At 40.3% G+C, this 10,691-nt stretch overlaps 1 protein-coding gene across 2 annotated transcripts in view; it reads right to left on the bottom strand.

Moving 5' to 3' along the window:
* CLEC1B (C-type lectin domain family 1 member B) overlaps positions 1–5,646 on the bottom strand; it is a 12,516-nt gene extending 6,870 nt beyond the window's left edge. Inside the window, exons 1-4 of one of the 2 annotated variants that reach the window (XM_006774802.2) lie at positions 5,379–5,641; positions 4,665–4,763; positions 3,333–3,455; positions 3,045–3,196 (exon numbers count right to left, since the gene is read on the bottom strand). In XM_006774802.2, the coding sequence (XP_006774865.1) occupies positions 3,045–3,196; positions 3,333–3,455; positions 4,665–4,763; positions 5,379–5,442 (438 nt within the window). In that variant the 5' untranslated portion in view covers positions 5,443–5,641. Of the gene's footprint in view, positions 1–3,044; positions 3,197–3,332; positions 3,456–4,664; positions 4,764–5,378 lie in introns of both variants that reach the window. The other variant, XM_015571184.1, reaches the window with a different exon arrangement.
* Positions 5,647–10,691: the final 5,045 nt, after the last annotated feature.

Below are 10,691 nucleotides of genomic sequence, written 5' to 3'. Positions count from 1 at the left end.
GATTTGATATATTCCTATTGCAAACACAGATAAAAATAATGGTCAGAAAGCTTACACAGTTCTTTTATTTTTTCACCATTATCTTTATTTCTTATTACAGCTTCCTGAATTCAGGTGTGTGCCAATTTATGAAAACCTAAGCTGACCCAAATTCTTCACCATAGAATCACTTTGTTCACAAAAAAAGGCTTGAAAACTAAAGAAAACAAACAAAAATTTTAAAAGTTTTAGTAACCACTACCCAACCTTTGCCCTATTAACCTTCCTCTGAGGGTTTCCTTCATGCACGTTTGTTCCTTCAGCAGCACTCCGGCACCTGCCATGGAGGCTTATAAGCCCTGGCCCACTGTGCTGTGACTCCCGGCACCAGGAGGGGACCCATGCTCACAAAACTCCATCAGGCCTAATCACCTGAGACCAGTTCTGGGCAGCTCAGTGCACAGAGCTCAATGGTGGCAGAGGGTTCCTTGACCTGGAGCTCTGGAGCGGGGCCCTAAAGACACCTAGGAGTTCACTTCACCACGAGACAGAGAGCATGGAAGGACAGAGGGAACAGCTCTGCAGAGCTGCAGAGGTAGAGAGGACCCAGTGAGTGAAGGGGGGGCTGAGGCATTAGTGGGGGCTGGGAGGCAGGCTAGAGGGGGATGTCCTAGCTGGAGGCAAGCTTGGCGGGTGATAGAAGCCACGCTTGCAGGGCCTTGAATGCCAACCCAGGTATCTAGTCTTTCCCCAAAGGGCAATGGGGGGCCCAGAAAGTTTTGTCTTTAGTAAAAATTTTCAAACAAACAAAATTAGAGGAAATAATATAATGAACACCCATATACCATCACCAACATTTAGTAATTGTTAGCATTTTCCAGTACTTCCTTCACTGCTGTTTTATTGCTGTCAAACTATTTTAAAGTAAATTGCAGATAGGAACAAACTTCCCTCCTAAAGTGTGACTTCAGTGTGACTCTAATAAATAAGGACATTTTACTATATAGCTACAACTCAGAGTTTTGAGGACATTATCACCAACATTTAGTAATTGTTAGCATTTTCCCATACTTCCTTCACTGCTGTCAAACTATTTTAAAGTAAATTGAAGATATGAACAAACTTCACTCCTAAAGTGTGACTTCAGTATGACTCTAATAAATAAGGACATTTTGCTATATAGCTGCAACTCAGAGTTTTGAGGACACTAAGTTAACACTAATATCATAGCTAATAATCACTCCGCATGTAATTTCCCCCCGAAGGTGTCTGGGAGGCAATCCAGGACCACACGTTGCACTTGAGCTGTCCGTCAAACTTGAACCTCTGACTCGCCCCTTCTTTTTATGACATTGACCTGTGAAGGGACCCGTTGTCCTGCAGAAAACTCCTCCTTCCAGATGTGTCTGTTGCTTCCTTGTGGTGCTGCTGGACTTGTTCCCCCACTGCCTGAATTTCCTGTACACTGAAGTTAGTGTACGGGCTTCAGGCGTTCAGGGTAAGCCTTTGGGACAAGGATACCGAATAGGTGAGGCTCCCGAGGGTTTTAAAACCAGGCAGGGTGGGCAGATGGGCAGCATCTGGCTTAAAGTGCACACGAATCTCCCCAGGGTCTCGCTAAAAAGCTGCTTCTGATTCAGCGGGTTTATCTGGGTAGTGAGGCCTGGCTGGGCTGCTGGTCTGAGGCCCACATTGGGGAGCTCAGAGAGGAGGGAGAGGAAGGAGGGGGAGGAGAGGACACCTCCAAGGTCAGCATGTGCTCCTCCCCTGCTGCTGGGCTGAGAGGTGGGCGTGGTGTCGGATCAGGGACAGTCGATGCTGTCATAGTCTTCATGCCTCCAGCGACACTCCAGGAAATGGCTTGTCCCAAGGTGCCAGAGGGATGGTTCAGCGCCTCTGAAACCTCAGGGTCCCAGAGAGAGAGCGTGCTCCTGGGGAGGCCCTCTGGGGAGGCGGCCTCAGCTTCCCCCACTGGATGGTGCTCCTAAGTCTTGGCCTTGGGGGCCCTGAGGGCCTGGCGGAGGCGCTGAAGTGGGAGAGGAAGGAAGCGGGGAGCAGAAGAGGCCAAGGCTGTCGCCTCCCAGCCTCCAGAGGGGCCTCCAGTAAACAGGAAGGCCTGGTGGCTCCACGATGGGGGGCTCCGGAGGGGTGAGGCCAGAGCCCGCCTGGGCCTGAGCAGCCTGGAGCACAGAGCTTCCTGGCTGGGGCTGCAGACTCAGAGAGGTGGTCTGGCTTGTCCCAAGTCACACAGCGGGGCAGGGGAACAGAGCCAGAGCCTTGCCTGCCTCTCCTGCTTCTGCCGGCTTCCTGGGGTTCTGGTGCGGGGTCCCCTGCTCGTGTTGCACACCAGAGGGTGCTGGATGAGTCTCACTTTTAGGGGCCTCAGTTTTCCTTTTTATGAACTCAGAGCCCTTACAACTGACTCAGAGTGTCAAGACTCCTGACCCAGTGGAATTCTTCTGCCTCCAAGGTGGTCTTCAGGGTCCCTCAGACCTTGGGAGTGGGTTCTACCAGGAAGGCCAACATCCCCAAGAGGCAGCAGGTGCCGGGCCATTCCCATGGGTCAGGCACTATTCTAAGCAATGGGTCTTTGAAACTTCCGTGCGCTGCCTTGGCCAGCGTGGCTCAGTTGGTTGGGCCTTTGTCCCGTGCACGGAAGGGTCATGGGTTCGATTCCCAGTCAGGGCACATGCCCAGGCTGCAGGTTCTATGCCGGGTCTCGGTGCCTACGAGAGGCAACTAACTCCACAGTTCTTTAAAGGCACAAAGACAAAGCTTCAGTATAACACCCTGGACCGCAAGAAAGTTAGATTATATTCTATGTTAATATCACTTAATTATATTTGATATTTAGAATTGTACCAAGTTCACTTGTTAGGGAATGAAAAGTAAACAAACAAACAAAAAAAATGTTGATATTTACTGAGCTTGTTAAAGTTCTTAGAGTTTCACAAACCAGAAGGCACGAGAAAAAAATTTGTGTGTGTGTTTTTTTTAAGTCAAATTTTTCACTTCAGATTTTCCTCCTTAGGAGTTTAAAATATTTGGCATGGGAATCTCCTTACCAGAATGTTCTGGCTGTCAATCTTCAGCAGAGTGGCATTCATGTTGGTACAGTACTGCTTACTCTCTTCCCAAGTCAGGTTGTGCCTGAAGAATCCATAGCAATTACCTTCATAATATCTCCAGTTTTTGTCACATGGGCTGTCCTTATGGCCTTAAGGAGAAATCCAGCATAGGAATCCTTTTATTCTAAGTAGGACTTACTTTTCCTATAAATTCAATGTTTCCTACAGATAGCATTACAGAAATACTCTAGGGTAGGAGAGATGAGGTTACCAAATCATACTTACTGAAACTGTCCTTCTGTTCGGATGGTTTCATTAACTCTTGGCAGAACTGGTTTGCTAATAATTGTTGCAGAATTCCTGAGAGATTTCTATTCTCAATTTGTAGATAGTTTTGCTGCGTGACGGCTAGATGTAAAAATTAGTTAATGATTTGTAATAAGGATAATACAGATAATGCAAGGTTCTTTCAATAAACTAATTTCACTAGGGTCATCAATCTATGACGTGTCTACCAGACCAGTGATTTTCAACCTTTTTCATCTCATGGCACACATAAAATAATTACTAAAACTGAGGCACATAAATATATTTTTTTTGCTAATCTGACAAATAAAAAGGGTATAATTTTGATTCATTCACACTGGATAGTTATAATTGTGTGATGTTGTCATTTTTTTTTAAATTTGACAATCTAAGGGAAGTCAGTGCCCCTGACTAAGTAGTCAGGTATTGCATGTTTTAAACCTTCTTGTAGCACACCAGTTGAAAATCACTGTATTGGATACACATGAATAAATGAGTGCTGAAAACAGATCAAGGCAAAGGGGAGGGGTATAAAGAGCAAATCAAGAACTAAGAAAAACTGACGGGGTTATTCAGATAATAAGTGAACTGTTTGAAGAAAATGATAACAAATAAGAAAGTGCCACGAACAAATCGCATTCCCACAGCAGTTGTTTTGAAAGTTTCCTTTAATACAGATTTCTAAGCGGATTTTATGTAGGTGAATACATTTTGTCGTTTTGTTTTTCATGTATTACCAAAATATCCATTTATTTAAAAATGCATATTGATTTATTTTATGCTAAAAGTACTGGGATATTCAGCTAAATAAAAAATGTTGAATGGAAGATTCTAAAATATCTTATGAAAAAATAAACAGGAACACAAACAAACAACTACACAGATAATAATATGGCATTGGAGGGATTTTAGATTTCTAGGGAAAATAGAGGGACTGAATGAACAAAATCTCAGGTGAGGGACAGGATTTATTTGTGAAGTGGAGAAAACTCCTTGTTGGCAGGATCTTAAGATATGCAGGAGAATGGAAAACAGTTTCAAAAGATAGCGTGGATATATACCGAGGAGAAACTTAAGAACCAGTCTAAAATTCTTGAAAATAAGTTTTAACTCATAAGAAATCTAAAGATGATTTTAATCAGGAGAGAAAGTTCAGAGTTCCCTTTTCATGAGAATATCATGGCAGCTGTGGCTAGAATAACTGGAGGAGTGACAGATAGGCAAATACGGACAGTTGAGCTCAGTGGCATACACCAGGGCCCTCAGGCATTGCCTTTCTCAGATACAATCATTGAATGAGTCAACACTTACACATAATCCCCAGAGCCACGAGTCCAGCAACCAGCCCAAGGCACAAGACCAGCAGAATCAAAGCCATTACCCGCCACAATGACGAGGAAGCAGGGTCAGCTGCGGGCATACAATAAAGATGTCAGGGAACAGGTGTGGGCATGGGTACGGGGCAGCGACACTCCTGGCCCTGCCCTCTCTGGGTTGTTTTCAGTGATGTAAACAGCATCAGGGGCAGATCTTGCCATGCTCCCTTGGTGATCATCAACAGTCAGCACAACCCACCCCCACTCCATACCTCCATCCCCGTCCTCAGAGCACGGCTCTCTGAGTCCAAATATAACTTACACTTTGTGTGTTTGTTTCGTTTTGTGGTCATCCCCATAAGTAACTGTTTTAATGAGCAAGACCTAGAGAATCACACCCATTTGCTGACATGTTAAAAAATGGGGTTTTTAAACACTCTCTCCCTTTACCCTTATGGTTTCTAGTCCCTCTGGCATTAACCTCTGTAAGTGTAATGTTTCTTGCTTGTATCTTTTCTTGTTTGCTGCCTAAATAAGTCTATCTGAATCTATGTGGTTAGTATTCAAACGCTATAGGAAAATAATGCCATTCAGGAAAATAAAACTATACATGCTATACTAGTTAAAAAAAAAGAAAATAAAAGAAAACTAGAGTTGACCCATTTATATAATTATTTTTCAAGTGGCTGGCTCTGGGTATTCTTCTTACCTGAGGTGAGAGCTGGCTTGCGAGTTTTAATATTTAAGGTGATGTATCCATCTTCATCCTGCATGGTTTCCTTCGCACTGCAAGTGAGCGCAGGGTCCAATGACTTTGCAAAATGTAGTGTCCACTTTTATTATTTCTGTGTCTGTCAGTCTGTGATCCTCCTCTCTCTCAAAAGGTGGAGCCATGAGTTGGGGATATGTGGGTTTTTGTGGGTTTTTTTTTTCTTTCCATTTTCTTGTTTTGTTTTTGTTTTTTCTTTCCAGGAAGCCCTTTCATAGCTGCTTAGAGATACATGAACCTTGAACATGAAAACCCAAAAATAATAATAACTTGTTGAAAGGAGTAGATAACAGCATTTGTTTCTCGTTTCCTTATCTTCAACTCTAAATGGAGGGATATCCCATCATGTGTATCCTTTCAAAGAACAAAAGTTCATGCTTGATCTTAACCCTAACAAAGTCTGGATCACATTGTTAAAATAAACTACTTTCTGATGAGAATTTGGGGGCAAAAGACCAGTAAATATATAGCCTATCCTATTGTGAGGGGAAAAAGCTAATATCACTTGATCAAATATGGGCTTAGTTAGGTATTTCATGGTCTTATGTTAGAAGGAGACATTTTTAATTATGACCTAGAATTCAACCAAATACTTGCATCTTTCTCAAATAAAATTCTTCAGAAATTCAAGGACTCCACATGAGGCAGGCATCATATTTCTTAGGTTTAGGCATCAAAGGACAACATCAAATAAAGTGAAATAATGCAGAGTTAATGACTTGATGTGTTATTACCTTTTATTAACTTTTGCGCTTTCAAGCGAATTTCTGGGAATGGAAAAATCCTAATTCTATGAAATAATGTAATACTAAGCATAGTGGTGCTATACTTGAAGAGATATTTTTTTAGAGAAGAAATGTATTCCTAGTGTCCTTTACATCATAATAATATTATTTATTCCACACATTTAACCTTTATCATAACAAAATTTTAATGTTAATTATTTTTCAAAAAACCACTTAGTTTGATTTAAATGTATTGAAGTCTTATAATGTCTAGCATATGAGCAGTTTACTTAATCTGTCCTATTCTTTAGTCATTTTTGGAACAAGAAGTAGAATTCTATATAATAAAAGCCCAGTGACTGAAATGGCAGAAAGACCAGAATGACCAGAGACCAAAACGACCACGACCCCTCACCCTGGCTGGCCCCACTCTCCAGCACGGAGCCTACCCTGATCAGGGGCATGGCTGGCCTTCAAACCACCCTGGGCCCCTTGCCCTGGCTGGCCCCAGCCCCCAGCGGGGACCTTCACCCCAGTCAGGGGCATAGCCAGTCTGCAAATTACCTGCAGCCCCTGCCTTGGCTGGCCTCCCCCCAGCAGGAACCCCCACTCCAATCGGGAATGTGGCCAGCCTGCAAACCACCCTCAGCCCCTCACCCCCCAGCAGGGACCCCCACCCTGATCGGGGGGGCCCTTGCCCCTGCTGGCCCTACCCCCCAGCAGGGACCTCCACTCTGATCTGGGGGCCCCTATCAGGGAAGGCCAGTCAGCCCCCACCCTGGCACCAGGCTTCTATCCTATATAATAAAAAGGGTAATATGCAAATTGACCTTAACAGCGGAACAACCAGAAGTCCCACTCAACCAGTCACTATGAGGCACACTGACTAACTCTTGGTCCCTTTCCTCAGCCGACAGGCTCCGAAGCTGCAGGTAGCTGGGGAAGATGGCCCTGATCACGGGCCAGGTCTAGGGACCATACCCATGCACAAATTTCATGCTCCAGGCCTCTAGATAATAAATAAAATAGTAAAAAATTGCCTGTCTGCTCACACTGCTGATACAGATTAGTGAGGCTGCTGCTGCCTTCATGTGACATCCAGATCTCCCACACATTTAACTTTATGAAATAGATTTTTAAATGTCCTTTTAGCTTAAATGAAAGTATTTATAAGGTCAACCATGGAAAGCTAACTGCTAGGCTTACTAGAAAAATATTGGTGAGGGTTCTATCTACTTTGTCACTAGGGTAGTTCTTATATATTTTTGTTAAAACTTCAGGGCCAGAAAAGCTACTCTTCTTCTGAAACTATTAGGCCTTTGTCTTCTTAATTATCTAATTTCTATTCTTTTTCAGTTAATAGTGTTATACTTTACTATTCAATATAGTAATTACATAGGCTCTCATGGCGGATATTTTGTTTATTCATTTTCTAATTAGCACATCTTGTATACATATATTTTTCTTCCTGTTATCTCCTTCACTCTGAATTCTTTGTTGACTCACATAAAATAATCTTTTATTTTAAAATTTCTTTCCATACATACCTCAAACTATTTTGAGAAAAGGTGTAAAGAATAAACAAAACAAGCATGAAAGGCCTTGCTGATTTTGAAAACTTGAACTTAGCATGATTTGAGTATTTTCACCAAAACCCAATCCCACTTTAACTAAAATAAATCCCACTTTAAATAAAATATCCCACTTTAACTAAAAGTCAAATTCAATAATGTTCTAAAAATAAAATAATCAAAATTTTAAAATTTCCAGACCCATATTTGTCACTGAGTTTCTTATCTCAGTTATACTACTCATTGATTCCCAATCATAAGCAGAGTAATTCCAGATCAATATTCTACCACTTAGCCACCTCTGTTTCTGTTTGAGTAACTTCGTTTCAGCCAAAGTGGACTCCTCACTCTTCCTAACATTGATCACCCCAATCTGCCACCACAGCCTGAGAATGTTTGACGTTCTCTCTCTTCTATTGCCCACATCTACTCACCTACCATGTCATGAGGCTTTCTTCTCAGCTATCTCCTCTCTTTTTCAGTTTTTTTTCTGACACTGCCTTACTTTGGTGTTGTTTCCCCCCACCCCTAAAATATACAGAAACATTGAAAAATAATTGTGCCCAAGTGACAGAAAGAAGAGCGTGGAGGTTATGGTTCAAATGGCATCTTTTCAATAAAGCATGACTCTGTTCCCTTAATAACCATGTAGCTAACTTCTGAAATTTTACAGTTAAATTAAATCAAATATATAAATGAAGATGGTTGGACATTTGGAAGCACTTATAATTCTTGTAAACATTTTCTTGTTCAATTAACAGACACTTTAAGAAGATATGAAATATAACAATTAGCTTGCTTTGTCAGAGTTACCATATTCTCTAGGTCTTAGCTAATTGGCTTAATTATAAAAATATTCCATTTATTCCTTTTGTAAACCACAGTTCTTGAGTTTGATCCATGAGTTCTTAAAACTGTACATTTAACACTAGAAGTAGGTAAAGCTGAAATAGGGTAACATTAAACCTCAGAGAATATTTATTTGCTATATCTTAGCTTCTGGATTATAATTCATATTGGTTTTTTTGAAACTTCAATTACTCTAGCCACAGACTAAGGGTCTTATATTTAGATTTATGTTTCATTAAAATATATTTGCCTTTATTTTTATTCCCCAAGCATGGCTTGGCGGTGTTAAGTATATGCTAGTTGAGTACAGAGACTCTCAGGGTCAAAGGAACTCCTGATAACATTTAGTGTTAATTCTGCTTTCTTGCTATACATATCCTATAAATACAAGCTGAGTTACTCAGCAACCGTTAATCAGAGAGCTGCAGGAAAAACAAATAGATGTAATAAACTTCCCCTCCTCTTTTCCAAAATCCAGGGGCTTTTCTAAATATCTCTTAATCACACTACAGGGCATATTATTGCCATCTTTTACTTTTGTTTGCATATTTTATTGTTCCCTCTTTTTATAGTTCAGGAAACTGAAAAAAACACACAACAACAACAAAAAAACACTACCCTGAAAAAATAGTTCTTTAGTCCAAACAGCCTTATGAGTTTGAATTTGGAATAAAAAACCTTTATTTGTTTAATATTTTAGAGATTAAGAGTCATTTTTACATAAATTACCTTTTAGTTTAAAGCAAGTATTTAAGTAATGTTCATTTTGTTTCAAACACTGACATTGGTGAATATTCATGGAGAAAGTCATGGTACTAGTCCTTATGGAGCATAAAATCTTATATTTTTGCTACCTAACATTTATTTTTCAGTATTTAGAACAACTTCCCTCATCACACCGCACACCAGCCCACATTCTTGTCCCCACAGAAAAGCTTCACTCTTTTCTGACACACAGAGAGTCTCCCTAGATATTTAAGTTTTTGTAATTATCCCCTCAAGCATGTATTCCATGACTCTGAAATAGTGACTGACATACAGCAATCATCCAATAGATATGGTGAAAGAAAGAAAGAAAGAATACATACATACATACAATGTATAATGGGCATTTTCATTCTACATGTAAAAAGAGAAGTTTAAGGAATCTTGGGACTTTTCTCTTTTCACACTTCTTATAAAAAGTAGTACCATCTACCTCCACATTCTTTTCACTACAGTATGATGGATTTTAAATTTAGTCCAGACTCATCTATGCTGATAGCTGAAGAATGAGTACAGCACACTAGGATCCCAATGACAAGTTGTAGATGCAACAAGAAAGGAAATTAGTGGAATGCATAACATCGTGGATAAGACTGATCAATGTATAATGGTGGTTAGTAGATGTGTAAAAGAAAAAGACAAAGAGAATATAATGTTGACTACTATGAATGCTATAACAGTGTCTCTAAACTGAAAAATATAAAGAAACTGAACATTTTAAAGTTGGTGATATCTTTTTATGGAATTTTAAATGTTTATAACCTTTAAGCTAATCCTTCAGTGCATTTATTGGTGATATCCTATTCCCTCTCAGTCTTCTGCCTTAAAATTGTTGGTTCAACTTTTACTTACTAAGCTTTTACACAAATTAAATGCTGTTTATTTTTTTCATTTTGAAAAAGCTAAGATTTCCTGTTATGAAATCCTGTTGATCTAGGATTTGAATCCATCCGTCTGTCTTCATTGTCCTTTATTTTAATCAGGATATTGTATTATGCTTATTGGATGAATACACATTTCAAAATAAATTCCACCCCATACTCATCCTCTGGCTCCTCCTTGTGGCCAGTTATTCTCTTTGCTTTTATCTTGACTTTCTTTATGCCTTTATGGCTCCAAATTTAATTTTTACTTTTCTTCATCCCTTCTTGTAAATAATTTTTGAACATGAATTTTAAGGATCAGTTATGTTGAATGTTGCTTGTAGGCTAAGATGAATCCTCAGAAATAGCCTGTGGATGTGTTACTGTGGAGGTTGATGGTGATTTGGAAAAAAGCATTTTTATAGAAAGTGAGGGGAAAAGACTGATTAGTGTGGGTTTAGGAAAAGTAGGAAGAAACAG

The sequence above is a fragment of the Myotis davidii genome, unplaced genomic scaffold (assembly GCF_000327345.1).
Source record: "Myotis davidii unplaced genomic scaffold, ASM32734v1 scaffold188, whole genome shotgun sequence".
NCBI classification, from domain to species: Eukaryota; Metazoa; Chordata; class Mammalia; order Chiroptera; family Vespertilionidae; genus Myotis; species Myotis davidii.
The sequence above is the reverse complement of the archived record's forward strand: the minus strand, read 5'-3'. Positions and strand labels throughout refer to the sequence as shown.